The following is a 22921-nucleotide window of genomic DNA, read 5'->3' on the forward strand; positions in this document are numbered from 1 at the left end:
ATATATATATATATTTAATAGGTCCAATTTGAATAAGTTCAGATCTTAAATAGTGATCCAACTCCAATTTTGTTCATTTTGCCTTAATGTATGGTGAAAGCATTTTCTTTTTCTGGTTTGCGGTGCTCTTGGTTTGGCAGCAGAAAAAAAAAAAAAGAAGAAAACTAGAGGTTAAAAATGAGATACAATGATGTGTATGAAGAAGAAAATGTGGCTAACTTCATTTTTCAATGAGCTTATGGACCATTTCTAAAATAAGATTTTTAGTTGCTGTTACATAAGTTAATCTCTTTATGTATCATTTACACATAAAGCAACAAGTTTGACTTGTTATCCCTACTAACCTACTTTTGCTTTTCTTTCATTTTCTTTCATTCGAAGAGATTTTTTTTTTCATTGATAGATATTTCGCTCTCTGTCTTTTTCTACTTTGTGCCACATAAGTATTTCCACATGAACTTAACATGATTACATTACTACTGTATGAAAATTTACAAGTTAGGATATTGTTTACATCATCATTGAAAAAACAAAAATTATTACTAATAAATTGTATGTATTATTTATTTGTAATTTTTTTTTTTGATAAAAAGTTTTTTCATGATTTATTGTCATATTGAATATAAGGAAGCTTTGTTTTTATAACTGTGTTGCCACTCCACAGGGAAAACCTGGAAAATACAGGGAATTTAAAAATCAACTAAAGTAACAGGGAAAATGCAGGGAATTTAAAAATCAACTAAAGTAACAGGGAAAATACAGGGAATTTAAAAATCAACTAAAGTAACAGGGAAAATACAGGGAATTTAAAAATCAACTAAAGTAACAGGGAAAATACAGGNTAATTCATGGTTGCCACTCCACAGGGAAAACCTGGAACATACAGGGAATTTAAAAATCAGCTAAAGTAACAGGGAAAATGCAGGGAATTTAAAAATCAACTAAAGTAACAGGGAAAATGCAGGGAACTTTGATTTTTTCTTTACGAACTGGGAAAATACAGAGAATTTTGTTTCTTATTTTTCTCTTTTAAAAATGGTGACCACTCAAAGTGTAATCTATGGGATATTTAACCAAGATATTTCAGCTATACTAAACTATTTCATCTACTATAACATTATTTAAGTATGTTCAGCTGTTTTTCCAGCAATTAAAACGAATAAATATAGTTAGTCCAATATAGCTCACACAAGTTAACAGTAATTTCTGTTTCCTCTTACTATTTTGTGTTTAATATGTACAATGAAAACACAGGTAATTTTTTTTTCAGATTTGAGTGGCAACCCTGTTTAAATGTAATTTTCTAAAAATTTTTTTCTTTTTATTAAGGTCCGATTTCAAGTGCACCCTTCATTGAATGCTAAAGACGATGCACTACGATACGTCGAAACGCTGATTTTTCGCCTCCTGGGAATGCTTTGTGCTGCTCAACCTCACACCGTACAAGATGTTGAGGAACGAGTTCAAAAGACTTTTCCCCACCCTATCGATAAATGGGCAATTGGAGATGCTCAAAGTGCAATCGAGAAAGGGAAAAAGAAATCCCCCCTTGTTTTACCTGTTGAAAAAATTCACCCTCTCATTCAAAAGGTAATATATTACTTTTCTTATTTATATATCGTATTTTAATGCATATTTGCAATAAACAATTTTGGATAAATTGAATTTGATACTATGAAAAAAAAACTTTGACCTACCTCATGTAAGTTTTAGTTTCTTACTATAGGGCAAATCCACCATTTACAAATCTCATATTCTCAGACTTAAAAAGCATAGAACTTTGTTAAAATAACTCTTTAGTATCATTTACAATTGCTTACATTTTTGTAACTTTCATTAGCTTAAAAAAATTTTTAAAAATTTAAATCTAGATATTACGTTTCTAACACAATGTTGCACCGGTATTTTTTTTATTTTTTTTTTCTTTCTTAATTTTTAAAACTTAATAAAAGTTGGGGTAAGTATAAATGACATCAATAATTATTTTGGCAAATATTATAAGGTTTACTTGATTTTTTTTTAAGTGAGTTATATACTTTTAAAATCTGTGAATATGATATTTGTAAATGGGAGAATTACCCATTTATGACAGTTGTCTTTTTAACAGCTGGTTTATGTTCTTAAGGATATTTTCTTTTTCGCATGTGATTAAAAGAGAATTTAGAGAAATATTCCATATTTCAATGATCTATCTTTCTTTCTTATGATGGGATTTTTATATATATTATTAGTAAAATTAATTTTAATTCCAAATGGAAAATTCTTAATTTTAGTTTTGACTACAGTCAATTTTTATCAACAAACTTGTAACTACAAATGCATGCACTGCTTATCCAAACCTTTGGGGATTTGAACTGAAAATGTTACATTTGAATGCTCTCATCTATCTTAAATTCTTTCATTTTCATATACTATAGCAGTTTTTAATAGCACTTAAGGCAAGAAATTATTACTTTCTTTCTTGTGGTTATTTCTATTTTTTTTCTCCATTTATTAAAGATCAAGTCATCTTTAAAATAAAATAAGAGTTGACGTAACTTAGAAGCAAGTAATGAAGAATATTTATCATAAAATTAAAAAAAAAGGTTCTTGATCTCATTCAGAAATCAAATTATAGTAATATTCAAATTATATTGAGACTTGTTGCATTATATTGAGGCTGTATTAGATTTTTTTAATGTTTGCCATATCAGTGTGACAGGTAACGTAATAATTGTACGCTACGTTATATTGAGACTGTATTAGATTTTTTTAATGATTACCATATCAGTGTGACCGGAGTTTTACATTAACTCTGAGATTTGATTAATTTCTCACTTTGTTTTCTTCCAATTTTATATAAAAATTTTAATTTGATATTTAATCATGACATTTTATTTGATAATTTATTCAAAATTTTTTAAAATTATTTATCATATTCTACCCCTTGTTAAATTTATGTTACTGACTGAAATTCTTGAAAACTGAGTTAAAAAATGTAAATTAAATTTTTTTTTTTTTGTCATGTAATATTGTACGTGTTTCTTGATATATATGCATTTTAATTGAAATTTCATTTTTTATTTTTAAAAAAAAATAATAATATTGAGATGCATGGCAAGTTAGCAATATTTTTACTATGCAGATTTTAAAAATATTAATTATCATGTACTAAAATATTTTTAAAAATTAGCGATAAAATTTAACAAATTTAAATGAAATATATGTACCTAAATATGTATTGTAAAGTGAATTTTTTAAAAAAAATTTAGCATATTTAAGACGTTGACTGCTGTATGACCCGTATTGGGGTGATGCTTATTTGACTAATTGAGTAGGATATTTGTATGTATTTCAAAAGATATTTCACAGGAAGTAACAAAACTGTTGAATTGTTGTAAAAGGCATACAAAATTATTAGGAGACTCGTAAATGCTTTCTTTTTCATTGCTATTTGACTAACTCAGGTATAAGTTGTCCATTTTTCTTTTCGAAATTTCAACGAATTAGGGTAAAGATTTTAAATTATACTCCTCTTTACTCAGCAGTGATCGTGTAAAGTGGTGAGATAAGAAACAGATGCACAAATAAACAGACATCATACCATGTAAACAAACGGAGCAAGATATTATTCTTGTGACCACCAGAGAAAATATTGGTGGAAGTACTTAGTAGAATATGCTTTGTACAGCTGCATTTGTAGCCTGAAGGAGATTTCACTTTAAACGTGTGTAGCAGTCAATCTGTTAAACCAAGGGTTTAAAAAATGTCTATCTCAAATAAAATTGCCTATCTGTGAAAATTACTAGTATACCTTTAAAGAAAAAAACACCAAAATTTTGTATTTATTAGTAAATTGCGTTGCGCTTTAATTGGAATCTATCTGCAACTTATTTTGCATTTCAATTTTTTATCAGTTAGCTACTTGGTTGTAATTTTTTATTTTGTTAAATTTAAACATTGACATTTTTATTTTAGGAGATATTGGGCTATAAAGTAGACTTACAAGTAACACAATATATTGTTGCTGTTCTGGAATACATTTCAGCTGATATTTTAAAAGTATGTATTTTTTGTTGTTGTTGTAAATCTTTTTTTTTTCCTTTCTTTTTTTTGTAATAAAAATCTTGCATTATTTAGTTTTGTTTTAGAAGCAGGACATTAGTTATTCTATGTATGTTTTTATTCTCAATACTTGTACCTTATTGAATAAATTGACTTTTATACCAGATTGATGCTTCAGTTCTGTAACAAAGAGTAAAATTTATTATAAATTTAAGTCCATTGCCTTTGATAGAATTTTTCAATTTGAATTGATATTCATGTGTATTGAACAGTTTTTTTTTATCTTGTTAATGTAATTTTAAAATATCAATTTATCTAACTGTGTTTTAATATAATACATACCCATAAAAATACTGTTTATAAGGTATGTAAGTTGAAGTAAAAATAATTTAACTGCTCAGATATCAGAGATAATTTTATGTATGTAAAGGATATAGATTTTAGCTCAGGAAATTTTAAAGTATGTAATGCCCCTAAACATTTCACTCTTTCCAATTGAATTTTCTGAACTACTTTGAAATTAGGATTTTGATAATAAAGAATTTATATGACTTTTTTAGGTAAAATAGTTAGTTTTATTTTTACTTTGTTAATTTTTTTATATTATTTCTTTGTTGATGCCCATAAGGAAAAATTTCCATGAAAAGCTGACCATTTTCCCTTTAACTTAACAAATTCTTGGTTAATGCATGCAAATAGATAGATTTTAAAATAAAAAGTAGAAAGATTTTGAAACTTTTTTTTCATGCATCAATAATATGTTATTCTTTTTATTAGTTGGCTGGAAATTATGTGAAAAATATACGTCATGTGGAAATAACATGCCAAGATATAAAAGTGGCCATGTGTGCAGATAAAGTAAGTTAAAACACATTTACCATTTCAAAAATATACTTTTCTCACTTATTTATGATCTTGTAAAATAAAATATTTTTTAAGCCAATTCAGTGTTATCAATATTATAAGTTAACTATCTGTTTTTGCCACTTCACTTATGCTAAAGTTTAAAAGTTGTTGCATAAATTCTTCTTATAATTAACTAACTGAATTCCAGCTTATGAAAATTGTAATAAATTTAATTTAACTTCTGTAGCAGGTTTTGTTCAAATTATTATTACTGTTAACTGCAGTTATGCACAATGTACAAAAAAAAATATATCAAGTTACAAAATTAGAAACGAAAGCATAATTTCTCTGAATAATAATTTCTGACCATCAAAATATACTCGGTAACAAAAATCTAGAAAATTGGTTTAAATAGTCAACTCAGGGAAGCAGTTGAAAGTTTTTGCCCCTTAATGTTAATGTCAGCTTTTGTATCTTTCATAATTTTTTGGAAAAAATTTTAATGGAACAAAACATTTTTGGACACTATTGTATTATTTGCTTAGATAAATTTAATTCAATGAAAAAAAATAATTGTTAATAATTATTTATTTTTCATCATTTTATTTAATAGTAGTCGAAAATTTTTTGAACTGTAAGGTGTCAAAGTCTTTACACCATGTAAATCTTTTGGATAAGAATTTATGAAATTAAAAAAGTGATGTGTTTTTAAAATTTGATTTCCTAAAAACTGTGCGAATGGTTTTGTTAATTTTTTTTATTAAGATTGATTCTTAGTTCGTGAAAATAAGATTATAAGAACAAACGTTATTCAGGGTAATATCTTCTTTTTAGCGCTATTCATAACTATCAAAATCACAATGATATACAATTACATGCTCTCCATTTAAAATTTTAACTCTACAGTTATAGATTCTTTCATTTCAGTGTTAGGTAAAATCTTTTTAATATTTTTTTAAAATCTCTTTCTAACCATAGTTTGTTATAATCAAATAATAATTTTTTTTTAAAGTTTACATGTCAAGAATGCATCTGTTAACAAATTAAAAAATTTTTTTTGCTATTTTTTATTGTTACAGAATTTTATCTCCCTTACAATGACAAAGTAGCTTCGTTATTATGAGAAAACATTGCTATAGATTGTCATTTCTGCTTTTACCCAATACTGTTAAGTTCCTTTTAAATATTATTAATATGATAAATATATTGCATTAGGTACTCATGGACATGTTTTATCAAGATGATGATGTTGCTTTAAGTATTGAAGATGAACCTATACAAAGGAAGTCCCTAACTTATGATGAAGTTGTTAAAGATCTTATCCATGAAGAAAAACAATACATCCGATATTTAAATATGATTATTAAAGTTTTCAGAGAACCTTTTGTTAAAATATTGGAAGAAAAAAGCAAAGTGAGTATTATTTAAATTACTTTATGTCCATAACTATTTTTTAATCTTTATTATTACATTTATTTATACACATATTCCTTATTATTATTATTTGGTATTGCAAGGAAAACATTTTCAATAAAAAAAAAGCAATTTTATTATGAAATTTATTTACAGTATTTTTATGTGAAATTGTTGAAGTATAATTGAATGAATTACAAATAAAGTAAGAATTAGTGTCTTAATCTTGTTAAAATATCTTTTCTTCATAATAGTTTTATTGTGTGTACACTAACTGATATTAGGACTAAAACTAGGTCTTTAAAAGTTTACTTATACTTATTAATTCGTTGCTAAGTAGGCATAGTCGAAAAATTTCCTTGCATCTTTTTAAAAAAGCAGCTGAAAAATCAAGAAATAATTTTAAAAAAGTTAAAAAAAAGTTTCTGACAAAATTTTTGTAGATTCTTTCTTTCAATATGTGTATTCAAGAAGCAAACTAATGCTTTGTGAGAACGTGATTTTACAAAATCGTTTTTTTTAAATATTTTATTAATCTATTTTCAGGAACTAGATACAATTTTTACCAATATTTGTGAAATTTACGATTTCTCAGTCACTCTTCTCGGTACATTTGAAGATGCTTTAGAAATGGCTGAAGAAAACTCAAGTCCATCTTTAGGAGCTTGTTATGAGGAACTTGCTGAAGTATGATAATGAACTTAATTTTGTAATAAATTTTTTTCAGAAACTGTCATCTATATTTTTTCCCTCCTTTTAAATGTGTTACTTCTTTCAAATTTATGCAAACTTAATCCAAAATTTAGAATGTTAAAAAATTAATTTTGTCACGCTATCTAGTGACCAATTTATAATCTCTCATATCTTGAGCTTTATTCTGATTGTTTAATGTATTGATTTTATCTATTGTAATTTTATACAAGGTTCTATAAAAAATATAATTTACAGGAATTATTGAATGGATGGTAGCATAACTTTTAATTTTTATATTAAATTTTACTAAAGTGTTGGGCACCAGCCATGATTTTTTATTTTTCGTGAAATGACTACTACTGGGTGCCTGAATTTGAAGACCTTGGTTTTATTCAATTATATTGTTTATATGTATATGTTAGATTTACATATACAGTATAGTCTGTCTAAGCTAAGAACTCCTCCCGCCAGAAAGTCTGAGGCAGTCTGGTGCTATGGAAACAAGAATGGTGCATTTTAGGTCTAGGAAAGAGTCTAGGAAGAGTCTTCAGTCTAGGAAAGAGATTCCCTTTCTCTCGACGACCCCAGTCGAAACCACCCCAAAACAGTGACCCCATCTTGAAATAGTCATACCTCGCTACCATAGTCACCGCCACAGGTCAGGCGAATGTCTGGAGGAGTTCTTATTTAAGACAAACTATAGTCTTTGTTTTATTTGATCACTTTGGGACACAATGATTTAGATAACAATAAACAAATCAAAAAGTTTGATAAATTTACTAATTTAAGCCACGCATAGTGAGTTCTAAAGTAAAATTAAAAAACTGACCTCGTATTTATGTACTTTATTTTTTTTAAAGCATGCAAATTATACATAATTTGAAAAAAAAATCACCACTTGTTGTTTGTCTATGATTTTCTTAACAAGCTCATTGATAAATTGTTTGTAATCTTATTGTTTTTAAAGTCATTTAAGCAGTATTGTACTCAACTTTTCAGCACTTTGATATTTTAAGCATTTATTGTAGGCTCAATATTTTCATTTGACTCAATAGTTCCATCATTCGTCTTTCTTCTCATAATAATCTAACAGACTTAATATAAAAACTCTGTTAATGTAAGAATATAGGGATATTCAAACAATGATAAAGAGAAAGAGACCAACAGGCTCCATCTGAATTCACAGTGATTTTCATAAAATTAAATTAAAACAATGATGATACTAAACAATATATTGATCACAGAAAATGATAATTTTAATATATAAATCAATAGAAAAAGTTTGGACTTATTGTTATCAAAAGATTGATAACAATAAGCGATTGATAACATACACTTCGAGACATTAATTAAAAGTAGAGACTACTGTATGTAAGTTTGGAACTTCAGTTTTAACTTTACTGACTAAATATGCTCCTTTTTTTTAAAAAAAAATTGAGTTCTTGTTTAATATGAAATAAGTTTTTTATGCTTTTTCATCTCTCGATTTGATTTTCTGACAAAGTTTTGTCTTTTTCAGTCCTATGAATTCGATATTTATTATCGATATGCGCATGATATTCTGATGCCAGCTAGTAGGGAAAATTTGATGTCTCTATTACATCAACCACATGTACGGCATGCTTTGCAGGTAAGGATAAAGCTTTCGAATTAGAGTACAATATAATAAAAATGACATAACTTTTGGTGACAATCGAAAAAATCCCAGTTTTCTTATTTTCTTCGCAGCTTACTTTTTCAGTACATTTTTTTTACTAAATGAAACTCTTAAAATTTTTTTTAATTAGTAATTTAATTAGTAGTATAGTAAGTACCGTGAAGTAAAAACTGATATCCTCAACCCAAAAACCAAGTGTTAAGATTTATTTTACTAATAGTTTAGAAGCATTTCTTTTGCTTATTTAATTCCTTTTTCTCAAATATGGAATATGGTCATCTTTATGTGTTGCTGTTACTAGGTTTGACACCTAGAATTTACATCTTAGTCTGCAATAAACTACAACAGCAATCAGGTTAAATCCTGCTATTTATTTTTTGATGTCTATTATTTCCTTTTTAATTATTTCTTATATGCTTGTATTCTTTTACTATGTATACCCCCTGTGGCAGAATTTTTTCTGACTTTCTGCGACGAACCTAATTAGAACCAATATCTATCTGCAAGACTTTTTTATCGTTATAAAATGTATGTGTAATGAATTTATAATAATAGATGAAATTCGTGTTTATAAAATAAGTCTACATGCATAGAATAAAACTGTGTAGATTTTTTTTCTTAATTTCATAATTTAAGTAAGTTGAAATTGTTTAAGTATAAATTTGCATAATCTTCGATAATAACGAAAAGTTATGAATGTATAGATCTGCAGACAAAAATGCTTACTAGAGCATAAATAAAGATTACCCAGAACCTGTAATAAGATAGAACTTATAGAAATAGCTAAGAGTGGACAAAAAGATTAAATTTATAAAACAAGATAACTGAATTTGAAGTATCAGTTTAAAACAGTATGATTTAATGTATCATTATAGTAGTTATATCAGGTACAGAAACAAATCAGGTGAAAAAATTAATATTGAAGTTGAGTAATCAAAATAATAAAATAGTATTGACTATAACCGAATTCTAAAAGCAAAAAAATTAAAGCAATGTTTGTTTCAATTTTTTCTACATCTAATTAATTAGATTCGATTAATATTGTACTGATTTATAGAAAGATTTCTTTTTAAAAAAAAGGAGGTAAATAAAACTTTTTTCGTGATCAGATTAAGTTCAGAACGAAAAAAATACACAGAGCTTGTGATTTCTCACTGTATTGTGTAAATATATAGCACTGATTCCACACGAAGTATGCAGAAGCAGTTTCCGACTCAATATGCTCAAGTCTATTCAACATCTCGAAACGAATTAGTCTTTATCAGTACTGAAACATCGGTATTAGAGCCATACTCATTGGATGCGATTTTTTTCGCATGCGTATGGAAACCTGTTTGAAAGTGTTTCACCAGTAAATATTTTCCACCAATCTGGTTTTCATTCGCATGCCAAAAAATCGTAGATAGTGAGATATCTTAGGCTTTATTTCATTTATCGTTATATTGCAAGTGTTTTTTTTATATCGACGGCTTAATTCAAAAGATATAGGCATTTTATCATCCGTTTCATCCTTGCTATCAACATCGCTACTAGTAAGAATATTTGGTTTGAATCTAGAACGTTTTTTTTTTCTTCAATATTAGTAGCGTGGAAAGCTTCTTTCCTCTTTTCCTGTCGCTTTCTAGGAAAAAAAATCTCTGACATCGCTAGATGTTGTCGACTTCCATCTTATTTCTTCTTCGGAATGCCGCCTTGAAAAATCAGTTTTCAAATTTGTTTTAATTATTGTGGCTTCACAATTGCAACAAATAACCTTTTCGCTAGACATGATTTTTTTAAAAAAAGAATCTTTTTACGCATGAAATTTTCCACATAAGTGCAAAAAATATAAAATGCTCTGTTCTCATAAGAAAACACAAAGCAAATTACTGCGCCAGCGATAGAGGCCGAAGTTGGCAAATTTCCAAAAATAGCTTAATAAAGGGGAAAAAAATTCTCCCCTTTTTATCCAGTAACTGTTTGTGTTGGAGATTAACGGAGAATTACGAGCGCTTTCTCCTTCCGCGGTACGCTAGAAAAAAAATATATTTAAAACAATTCTGTAAGAAAAAAATTTTGCAGAACCATTATTGCTTCTGCAGAAATTTTTTGTTTTTGTAGAAAAAGTTTTTTTTCGGTAAAACAGCTTCTGTTTCTGCAGAATTTTTTTTGAGAACTTTTGTTTGTGGCAAACCAAAAATTTTTATTTCCCAAATAAAAAAAATCTTTCTGCAAGAACTCAGTCGCTTTCTGCGACAATGTCGCTGAGTCGCCGTGTTTCTACCACGGGGTGTATACCTGGTTATATAATATATAATTTGGTTTTGCTAATTTGTTATTTGAATAGCAAAATTAATAATTTTTATTAGAAATCATATAAATTCCATTTGAACCTAAACCAATGAATTCCATATTTTTATTGGTTTAGGCTCAAAATATTTTTTATTCATTGTAGAGAATATGTGAATGATCATGAACAAACTAGTTAAAAAATTGTTTAAGTATCACAATTTTGCATTTGTAAAAATTACTAATCTTGCAGGTTTGCCATAAAACACTGAAATAATCAGTGCATCATGTAAATCATGTTGAGAAACATTATACTAGCGGATTGTTACATCCAAATTACAAATTGTGATCCCATAATTTTTTATTTCATTAATATCTTTACCTTGACCCCCAAAGTACATTTATAATGAAAATATTTTGTGCATGACATAGCATTGTTTATTTAGATATATGTTTATAATTCTGTTATTTTTTGCAGAGTGCTGGACATGGTTTTATCCAAGCAGTAAAGTATGTCTTGCCAAAACTTCTGTTGGGGCCAGTATTTCATTGTTTTCAGTACTTTGATTATTTAAAAGTAAATATACTTAGTAATTTTTCTGTTAAAATTACATTATTTGATACTATGTTGTTACAAAATCTTAAAATAATTTAATAAAATGAATATTCTACATATATGTTTAAAATATTATTCATAAATTATGCATTTAATTAATAAGCAATTGCTTTATTTACTTTTTAAACAGTGCTTGATTTTCTAATTTAAAAGTTTTTTTTTTGTATATATATTAAATTTGGTCTTTCAACAATAAGAACTTTGCATACGCTAATAACTGAATTTATTAGTGGTTTCAATTTAGAAATTCTTACTTGTTTGAGAAATCCATTCCAGTTTTTATAATTACACTTTGTGTTTTAAACTTAATTTTTTTTTTTTATTGTTCAATAGCGGTGTAAATATTTCTCTGTTAATTTTCTATTATTTATTAATTTGTTCACATTTTTTGTATGTTTTATATTAGTATTTTTTATTCATTATATTTCGTAAAAAAAAGTAGTTTACTAATTATATAAATTAATTTTCTAATGATGGGAGAAATCATATTTTGATACAGTTTCAAATAAAATAATTATTTTTAAAGTCCTATTTTATGTGATGCTATTTTTAATTTTAAATAACCCATTTCTTTTTGTTTTTCAACAACAAAGTGCTCGTGGATAAAATAATTGATTTTAAATTCTAATGTAAAATTCTAATTATGATGTAACAATAATAGTTTGTCTTAATGTCTTTAAGCAAGTTGTTTAAATATGAACTAAATTATTGTAAATTCTAGGTTTTAAAAAAGCTGAGCCCATCTAGTGAAGATCAAGAAAGTTTGCAGCAAGCTGAAGGAGTTTTTACACGATTGAGAGCTCAATTAGAAGAATTATGCAGTCCCATTTTACCTAAAAGAAAGCAGGGGTAATGTTCTTTTATTTTATGATTGTTTTGCTTACTTTTTTTTCCTTCCTGCAAATATGATGTCTATGGAATGAATATCATTATTTAAATTCCATTATAAAATGTTACTGAAGTGCTTGTCGGTATTTTTTACTTCATCAAAGTGCCTGCAAATCAATAAAAAAATAATCCTGCTCATTGTTTCATATAAAAATGGTTAATTTATATTCTATTTTTTAAAATAAAAATTAGTTTTAAAATTTTACTTTAAAAATAGCTTTTTTTTAACTTCCTCAGTTTTAAAAAATTTTATGTGTTGAAATAGTAAATTTCAAAAAATTCTGGGCAAAAACTTTAAGAACTAATGCTGTATGCTGGAGATGAGTTTGAGTTTCAACTCTGCTAACATCTAAGGTGCACCTGTTGTTTCTATGGAATACAGACTAATTTTACGGAGTTACTGTAAGCTTTAGAAACAATATGGAGTTTGCCTTTTTCATTGTCAGAATGTCTAAACAGTTTTAGTTTTTGAGCAATATTCTCAGAAAATCACTTTTTCCTATACATGATGTAAAGGACCCTATTTTTAGTATCGAAAACTCTTAAGATATGCTATCGAGAGTTCTTGTCTTATGTTATCAGTTCTGGAGAATAAAGTCTGAAGATTAGCAATCTAGACTTGCATAATTTTCTTTTGAGTAAGAGATCGTTCAATTTATATAGTTATTGTCGTTACAAAAATACTAGTTCATGGTTAATTATTATTCAATAACTATACGAAGTTTTTATTATTTAAGAAGGCAATTGAGGGGAACCTCATTCAGTTTAAAAGTTAGAGAGCCGAAATTATCTTGTATGTATCATGATAAACTTACAAAGAGTTACAAACTGGCGAAGAGTTGCCATTGAAAAATATTAAAATGTCCCAAAAGATTTTTTTATTTGTTAAAAAGGTTAATTTTATTATTTTTATTCTATTTAGTTCTGTTTTAGTTCTAATTTTTTCTATTTTTGTGTGCAGGGAAGCATTTTCCAGAATGTACTGTAAAAATAATCGCCAAGCTTCTATACAAAAGATGAATGACCTCCAAAAAAGTATTGATGGCTGGGAAGGCAAAGACATTGGACAGTGTTGCAATGAATTTGTAATGGGTAAGAAAATTTCAAGTAATCCTTAGAAATACTAATTTTTATGTTTGTGTTAAGAATAAAGATTAATTTTATCAATTTTGTCAGTCATTTAAACATTATTTGAAAACTCAAATGTATTTGCATCACTATTTAAGATTTTTTCTTCTTTTAGTTTAAAGTACGATGTTGACTTTTAAGTTTTCTTACTTAAAATAAACATTCCTTTTAAAAAAATATGTTATGGAGACAGGCATTTTTATGAAAATGTATGTTTTCTAATCAGTAGAATATGCTGTTTTATTTAAAGCAGTTTGTTTTTGTGTGACAAAAAGTAATCTGCCAAAATAATTAATATTTCATATTCATAAGTTGTTGTTTTTTAAACAAAATTAAACGTATAATCTCTTTTGAGAAATTATAAATATTTTGTATTTATGACAGACAATTGCTTTTATGATAAATAAATAAGTTATTTATTATATATTATGTTTTGAACTAATTTGCTGATTAAAGTAATTAGTTTTGAACCTTGTGTTATAAATTATAGAAATGCTTCTTTTTTTACATGCTTCATTACTCAATAGAATGACTTGATTTTTGCGTTGCATATTCTTTTTATATCCTTTTTATTTTAAATTTTTTTTCACCCTTTTGTTGTTTTTCAGGGATTTTAAATCAGAGATTTATGAGTTAGTAAATTTTAAGACATATAATTGTCATTATTATATTATATATTTAAAGTTAATGGTTGAACCAAAAGTTTATTTTGTTTTCCTTTTAACTTTTTACTTTTAATTTTATGTCTATAATAGTTTTATTAATTTTAAAATGCAATATAAAATAACTAGCTGTATACAATTTTATTAATAAAGTGGATAGTCTCAATAAACCATTTTCTATAAAATCATTAAAGATAAATTAAACTTAATTTTATATTGATAATTTAAATATCTGTGTATTTTGTTCTTTGACTTGAGAATTGTGTGTGTTTAATTGATCTAATTCAATATATAATTGAGAATTATAATTGAGCTAATAATTGAGAATTGTTTTTCAATATTTATGTGCTAATTATTTTTCTAATCAATCAATAGAGGGCATTCTTGGTAAAGTTGGATCTGGAGGACGTCGTTTAACAGAGAGGCAGGTTTTCCTGTTAGATGGCCTGATGATACTTTGTAAGCCAAACAACAAACGTTCTAGTGTAACAGGTCCGGTAGCTGAATATCGTTTGAAAGAAAAGTATTATTTAAGAAAAATAGAAATTCTCGACAAAGAAGACAGCGATGGTAAATTATTTTTGTTATTTATCTGTATTCATGCTATTAGTTGTTATTGTTAAAACTTTATTGTTAACATATTGCACTTGTAGATTTAGTTAATCCATCCGTATCCATTCTTTTCAACAATTCAAATAATGCATTCTGTTTAGGTTCTTTTTGTATAACTCTTATGCATTTTATTCTATTGTCATCTAAGTGAAATCACACACTCTACATTGATTTTTAATTTTGCCATTACCTTTAGTTTCTTAACTGGCGCCAGTTGATCACATTCGTTCGGTTGAACGAAAACATTGTAGGTGAACAAATACTTTTGTAAAATTTTTTATTTGGGTGACTTTTTCACTAGCACACTTGGGGTAAAGCTATTCAACATTCGGAAATAAAATTTTTGTTGAAACTGAAATCATTATATTTAATTTCTTAAACTTAAATATGGATATTTTTTGTATGCTGTAGAAATCGTTTGGTGGTGTACTTGCTCAGAAAGGTATCACTGTGTTTTTTTACACACCTGGCGTTTGCAGGTTGCAAACTCAAAATAAGGATTCAACAATGACATCTTAGCGAAAATGCATTAACATAAAGTTGTAATAAAGCTTAACAGGTTGTTGAACTGTCAATGTGCACATTATAATTAAACAAAATGGCTAAATAGGTATGTAGTTAACTTAAATGTATTTTTTTCTTTTTGTGTCCTACAGTGTTTAATAATTTTGTGTGTTTATTGATGCAGCTGAAAGTAAAATTCAGGGGGAAAAGTTCATGTTAATTTTATGTGATTACTTACAGAACTGAAGAATGCGTTTGAAATTGCTCCACGAGATCAGTTACATATTATTTTGTTTGCCAAGACAAGTGAAGAAAAGAATAACTGGATGGCTAATTTGATCATGCTAAATACTAGAAGGTAACCTTTATTTCAGTAACCATTAGTAACCGTCAGTAACCGTTAACTAGAAGGTAACCTTTATTCAGTTTCGGTAACCTTTATTTCACTAAACTCAGTGTTTTTATTAAATGACTTGGTATTTTATAAACTAAGTATTAAACCTAATGGAATTGTTTCTATAACAAATTTCTAAATAATAAAAAAATTAAATGCAGTTGAATTTTTATTATGGAGTGTTATATATTTTTTTTTCTTATTCATATAATTATTTTAATAGCTTATTATAATTGCAATGTTATCCTTATCTTAATAAAATTTTTTAGAGATTTTTTAACTTCATTAACTGAAGAATAGAAGCTTCTGATTTATTACAAATTTCGTAATTGATAAAATTCGTGATTGACACTACTGGGCTGCTCGCTTTCATTTATAGATTTATTGTTATCTCTTTGATATTCAACTGTCTTTTAAAGTGCCTTTGAAATAATTAAAAAAAAAAGAAATATTGGTATAAATACACTTTTCATTCAACCTAGTGCTTGAAAGAAAAGTGTATTTATACCAATATTTCTTTTTTTTATTATTATTTCAAATATCAAAAAGATAACAATAAATCTATAAATGAAAGCGAGCAGCGCAGTAGTGTTCTTTTATTGATGTCCGAGGAAAAGCAGGACATCTAAACAGGTGAGCCAAGTCCATCTCCTCAAAGAGATTAGATCACACAAGGTACAAAAAGGATCAGGAACCTCGTCGATGTTACGAAAATGTTTTATGAGGCAATCGTGTCTAGATATCAGATGAAACATGCTGACAGATTTCAATCTAGGCCACTGAGAGACATTGAGAATCTGTTTAAGCCATGGTTTATTAGAATTGCGATTTTTGAGTTCTTCGCAAAAAGAGTCCCTGAAGATGTTCTTTATTAGACATTTGACATTATTGAAAGGAAGTCTGGAATTAGAACTCTAGAGGACGAAGACCCCATTTTTTGTCAGGAATTCGGCCACATGATTTTTTGGGATACCACAGTAGGCCGTAATTGATTGCAGATCTTATTCTTACTGGCAAACCAGTTGAGAAAATTTAAGCAATTATCACTGGTTAAAGTTCTAGAGCGGCTGGGTGTATCAATTGCTTGAAGTGCGACCTTTGAACCAGACAACAATTAACTGAAGTAAATTAATGAACACATAAATTCCATCCTTACATTATTTTTTGCTCTATGATAAGTAAAACATATTTATTTCAAATTTTTTGTATTGTGTATGTAAATTCATTCATAAATTTTTTGTGCTCAGACAAAGATGCCTTATCTGTTTTTAATGTTTTAATTAATTTCATAAAGTTATACTTTATTAGTTTCAGATCCGTTTTTTAATCAATGTGCTAAAATTTACTTTTCAGCATGTTAGAAAGAACACTTGACAGTATTCTATTAGATGAAGAAAAAAAGCATCCACTACGTCTTCCAAATCCAGAAGATTACAGGTAATCAGAAATCAATATTTTTTGCAGTAGTTTTGTAGTACAGTCTATGTGTACAGCGAGCTGTCTGAGGACCCAACAATAAGTCCACTGTAAATAGTTCCACTATATTGAAATTTTTTGAAAAAAAGAATTAAGTTTTAGTAAATGACAATAGTATTATTGAAAATAATTGTTGCTATACTACATAATTTTTGTATAAATAATTTACTGATTAATTAGAATATGAATCAAAAATTAAAAATCAAAATAAGTAATTTTTACATTCTATCTATGAAATTAGTTATTTTCAATTGACTGCAATTGGATTTTAAGCTGAGTTTACAAACTTTTGTATGATGATTAGTAAATAATCCAAAATTTTTTAGTCCTTATTTTCAGTTTGCTCTAGTTTAGAGGTGAAGATAATACAAGAGTAAAATTTGACTCAGTTTTAAAAAAATGCTGCCGTTTTCAATTGCAACTTCCGCAAATTTTAAGTTGGAGAAGTGAAAAAAGGAAGAAAAAAAAACTGAAGAAGCATAATTATTATTCAGTATAAACAATATACCAATTTTTTATTTGTCTACTATAAGTGTATAAAATATTAGTTAAATGGTACCTCAGAAAGGTCCGTTGAAAATACTCACTACAACTGAGTATTGACTATATCCCAGGTACATTGTTGTGGGGTTCAACTGTATTAAAAATCTATTGGTAATTTACTGCTTTGTTCTCTTTTATAGGTTTGCTGTGGAAGATTCTGAATCTAATATAATTTTTGAAGAAAACAAATCGAATGTTAGTGTTCCTATAATTAAAGGAGCCACACTGCTGAAACTTGTGGAACGTTTAACCTATCACATGTATGCTGATCCTATGTTTGTTCGAACTTTCCTCACTACCTACAGGTCTTTCTGCCAGCCACAGGAATTGCTGGATCTTCTAATTGAAAGATATCCTTTTAAAGAAAGTTTTAATTTCTTATTAATTAGAATGTTTGATGGATTTGAAAAATTTAGTGAATGGTCTCATAAAAAACTAGAAATAATAACAGCGCTTAAAGTTCTCCTTAAAAAAGAAGAAAGTGTCCTTAATTACTAAACATTTAAATAAATGTCCTGAAATTTTTGCGATTTTCCTATTTTTTGTTAAAATTAGCAGGAGGAAAATATATTTATCTAACAATTATGTTATATGTCTTGCGAAACAAAATGAATGACAAAGTCTTCATATCTTGTCAAGTACGATATTAATCTACTTTCAATATTAGAAACAATTACTCTTAATTTGATGGCATAAAAGCATTCGATGTGGGAAATATATAAAAAGCTCTTATCTCTCTACTCTATCCTAATCACTATGTTGTACTTTGTTTTTCACGAGAGAATCCTTTACGATTTTCCATGTTTAGACAATTTTCTCCCCTTTTTCGTAAAAAAGAAAAACCGAAACAGAAATTTTTGTGTAACTTTTTAAAAAAAGAATCTGAGTTATTTTTAAAAATATTTCTTTTTTCACTTAAGTGCTGGAACTACTAAAACTATTACTGATTGTATGTCTGCGAATCTATGTTGATATTGCACAAATTGCTCCCATTAAGGAATCAGCATCCTTAAATTGTCTTGGAGATTCAGATTGGAGGCAATTTTGAGCTTAATCTTTTAAAGTTTGGACTTCGAGCCCTGAAACAAAGTATCAATTCTAGCATTTAAAAAGTAATAGCAGTAACTGTATACATTAGAAACTCGACTATCCAGAATGTGCAGAAATCAGCAAATTCTGGATATGCGAAAATTCTTAATACTTGTTCCCAAAATCTCTATTTGCCACACCTCAATTAAATCAAAATGTACACAATTGACATTTTTTAAAAGATAATGTAAAGTGGTTTAAATTAGAATATTTATCCATAAATAAAGAAAATTTAAGATTGTAAAGTGGAGAAAAAAACTTAAAGCAACCTAAAATAAAAAATATCATTTTACATTTCTTGCTTTATTTATAAAACACCGAAAATCACAGATTTTTATCTTATTGTATTTATCCCGAAACTGCCATGCCTCACTAAAAACTATGATTAAAGTATGATTTTTTTCAGAATGCCTGCTGTTAGATTTGTAAATAAATAAAGCTGAAATCGCAAATTGAAAAAAAAAAAAATTCTTCCTTAATTTTTAAAACGGAACTTTAAACTGATTCTTTGCTATACTACTGTATTTTCAGGAAAAAAGTTATAATAAAAGAAAAACATCTATTAGAAGTGCTCTTAAATAATGCTATAAAATAATAACGCCAATAAAAAAAAATTTATTTTAAAAAAGCAAATGAAACAAAATCTGTTTTTTAAAATAAAAAATTTTACTTCGTAGAAAATACGACTAATTTATTATGCATCATCATCACATTTTTGCATGACAGCATAGGGTGGGCCAAGGAGGTCTGTTGAAGATTTTTCCAATATGGTTAATTTTATGACCTGGATTGTCAGAGTATGTACCATATTAATTTTAAAGTACATTTAAATGTAAATATTCTTCAAGAAATTTGAGTTTCGGATGACGTTCACTTGTGAACTTTTTTTTAAGTGGGTAAGTAACAAAAATGATTGAACCCTATGGAACGAAAGTCAGAACTATTTTATATGTTACACACAGTAAAGTAACTCATAACAATCAAAAGTGACTCATAAGCGGTTTACAATGAAAATGAGACATTTCTACTTATTAAATTTTCAAGGTTCTAGAGTCATTGTTCACCCTACAGAAACTATAAAGTCAGTTAAAATTCTTCCTAACACTCTCTGATTGAAGATTAAGAGTTAATTTTAAAATAAATTTATGCACTTATTGTCTTTGGAGGGTAAAAAGTGACAACCCGCAACCACCAGTTATATCCAACAAGAGCTTTTATTTGACTGAAATAAGGTAAGAAATACTGATATAATTTAATAAAAGGCCATACATCTCTGCTGTATCTTTGACAGTAAAGCCTGTAAATCACTTAACTACAAAAATGTGACTTTTTACTCCTGAGATCTTCATTTATTAAACTTATAAATGATTTTGTTGTTATGACACCTTAACTTCAGTGCAAATTTAAAATAGTTGATCCTCCTCCACCTCCTGTTCTTCTTGATACAACTTTGAATGACTCTGTTATTGAGAGCCACAAAAATTCTTACAGTCAAGATATAAAACGCTTCAAAAAAGAGTATTGCCAACCTGTACAATTTAGGTAAGTACAAAATTATCATGTTTACTTTGTGCTTCTCTGTTGAAGCAAGTCTATTTCTTTTTTGAAAATTATACTCAAAGATTTATTAAAGTTATATGTCTGCTGAGGTGCCAACTTTCCAAACTAGTTATTAGTAATCAGACAAACAATAATAAAGGTGTCTATATTACTGAATTTATTGTATGTATGTAATAATAAAATTATGTATAAATTTATTAAAAAAAACTAAACTAACTTATATAAATTAATAAAGTACTAACTTAATTTAATTGATGACTTGGAATGAATGTTCCAGCTTTTGATAAATTAAAATTATCCCTTATTGCCTTTTATCATCCTGCATTTGAACCACTAAAAATGTTTGCTCAAAGCATTTCAGGTTCAAGTTAATGTTTTCTTTCTTTTTTTATAAAGAGATAAGATAAAATTTCACAATTTCTTGTTAGAAGGGAGAAAGATTAATTTTTTTTCTTGTTTCTATCAAATTGTTTTTTGTTTTTTATTCATTTTTTTTATAATTGTTTATGGAACTTTAAAAATTTTATCATGGATTAATTATAAAAAAATATTTCATAACTCTTGGTAGTAATAGGGAAAAAAAATTCATTTTTAACACATAATTATTGAAATTCACAAAAACTGTAATTTTTATTACTCAACCATAAGACCTTAATCTTAACTGGGAAAACATAATTACATATAAAGTCATAGTAGTTTGCACCTTTGTATCTGTAGTAACTTTTTTTTTTGCTTCTGTTGAAAGATATGGAAAAAAGGTGGTTAAAATTTTGATAGATTTTAAATTAATTTGCTAAGTTGAAAACTTAAAAGATACTGAATTAAAATTTATGGACTTAATTTCATTACAAAAATTTATTTATTGTTGCTCTAATATTTAACAGGAAAAAGTACTTGTATGGGAACCTATAATATCGTAATTTTTTTCCTACTTTCAGTTATGTATTTTTTAATATTCAGTTTATGTACTTTACTGTTATAAATGTCTTTCTAATGAATCTTCTTTCTTTATTTTGTTTAGTTTACTTTAAAGATTTGTTTAAGTTTAATGTCCTGGTAATATTGTTTTTTATTTATAACTGAATTTATTTTATTTATTTATTTTTATGCAAGTTTAGGAATAAAACAAAAACCTTAACTCTGTGTTTTAAATAATACTGCAAGTTCAATGCTAAATTTAGAAAAATAATTAAAATGAACCTCAACCCTGTGAGTTTTAAATAATACTCTATGCAAATTCAAAGTAGAATTTTCACTGTAATGCATGTTTTCCATTCACTTTACACAGGAGGATTGATTGCTTCGAACCAAAAAATCCAGGTAAAATTTGAACTAAGGCTCCTACAATTTAATGGGGGAATATCATCTTAGAATGTATTATTTTTTACTAAATATTAAAAATTTCTAAGAAAACAATTTATGAAATTTTATAATAGTGTAATTTATTTTCATGGAATGTGTGTTCTCCCATATTACTATCATTTTCTTAAACAAGCTAAAATCTAAATATGTCTTATCTATTTGTGCTTTTTTTCAAAGGAGTGTAAATATATTTAGGATATAGGTATAGAGTATATTACTATGTCTTCATCAGTAATTTAGTTTAAAATATAACCTGCTATAAAATCTTTTTACAGGGTTCTGAATGTGTTACGTCATTGGGTAGACCATCATTTTTATGATTTTGAAAGGGATCACATACTTCTATCTGCACTCCAGTCTTTTTTAGATAAAGTAGAATATAAATCAATGAGGAAATGGGTAGAATCAATTAAGAAAATCATCAACCGACGAGTAAGTAGTCTTTTTAAGTATAACGTAAGAAGAATTGTTTTATTCACATGGAATTAAGTTTTTTATTGCTAAAAAATGGAAATTATTGTTTGTTATAAGATTAAGTATAATAATTGAAATACAAATTAAAATGTAATTTCTTTCAAAAGTTAAAACAAGCAATAAAATTTTTTTCACAGGCTACAGATACTTGTCGAAAGTGTAGGATGATTTAATATACATTTAAAATTTGGCTTCTGGTGATAGTTTATCCATTAAAATTATGTTTGTCTCAATATAATGGGCACAATCTTTTACAGAGCAAAGTAATCTGGATAAACAATAAGGCTTTTAAAGGCTGCAATGATGGAAAAAAAAAATTTTAGGATGTAACGGATAGTTTATTCGTAACAACAAATGGCGCTACCTCTCTATCCGCAAAAATAATAGCTATAGTCTTCGTTCTGACTCTTACCAGGGGAGATGACGCAAGAAGAGACACCCGAACCTTCCCTGGTTCCTGTTTTACCCAAATCAGTTTGGATAGTTACTTTCTATTTTAGTCAATGTTATGCTGTTACTCATTATTGAAAAAATGGATGTGTGAATGTGTAATTAAAATACTGAGCTCTTTTTGATGGTGTTTCCTTCCATTCTCCTGCTTCCTTACAAATTGGGGCCCTTGGGCGCCAATTAAATTTTTAAGGACGCAAGAGGTAAACAAAAATTACCTATTAAAAATTTATTGAGTGTAA

The 22921-nt window shown here is 27.1% G+C and overlaps 1 protein-coding gene across 1 annotated transcript in view; it reads left to right on the forward strand.

The window, feature by feature from the left end:
* The window catches only part of LOC107446993 (Son of sevenless), a 40511-nt gene that overhangs the window by 7361 nt on the left and 10229 nt on the right, over nucleotides 1-22921 (forward strand). The window contains exons 3-17 of the mRNA XM_043045425.2: nucleotides 1330-1590; nucleotides 3958-4041; nucleotides 4822-4902; nucleotides 6106-6303; nucleotides 6850-6990; nucleotides 8516-8626; nucleotides 11400-11498; nucleotides 12259-12386; nucleotides 13387-13517; nucleotides 14591-14785; nucleotides 15572-15689; nucleotides 17079-17162; nucleotides 17885-18094; nucleotides 20235-20375; nucleotides 22031-22187. Coding sequence (XP_042901359.1) covers nucleotides 1330-1590; nucleotides 3958-4041; nucleotides 4822-4902; nucleotides 6106-6303; nucleotides 6850-6990; nucleotides 8516-8626; nucleotides 11400-11498; nucleotides 12259-12386; nucleotides 13387-13517; nucleotides 14591-14785; nucleotides 15572-15689; nucleotides 17079-17162; nucleotides 17885-18094; nucleotides 20235-20375; nucleotides 22031-22187 — 2139 coding nt within the window. The remainder of the gene's footprint in view (nucleotides 1-1329; nucleotides 1591-3957; nucleotides 4042-4821; nucleotides 4903-6105; nucleotides 6304-6849; nucleotides 6991-8515; nucleotides 8627-11399; nucleotides 11499-12258; nucleotides 12387-13386; nucleotides 13518-14590; nucleotides 14786-15571; nucleotides 15690-17078; nucleotides 17163-17884; nucleotides 18095-20234; nucleotides 20376-22030; nucleotides 22188-22921) is intronic.

This window comes from Parasteatoda tepidariorum, chromosome 1 (genome assembly GCF_043381705.1).
Source record: "Parasteatoda tepidariorum isolate YZ-2023 chromosome 1, CAS_Ptep_4.0, whole genome shotgun sequence".
NCBI classification, from domain to species: Eukaryota; Metazoa; Arthropoda; class Arachnida; order Araneae; family Theridiidae; genus Parasteatoda; species Parasteatoda tepidariorum.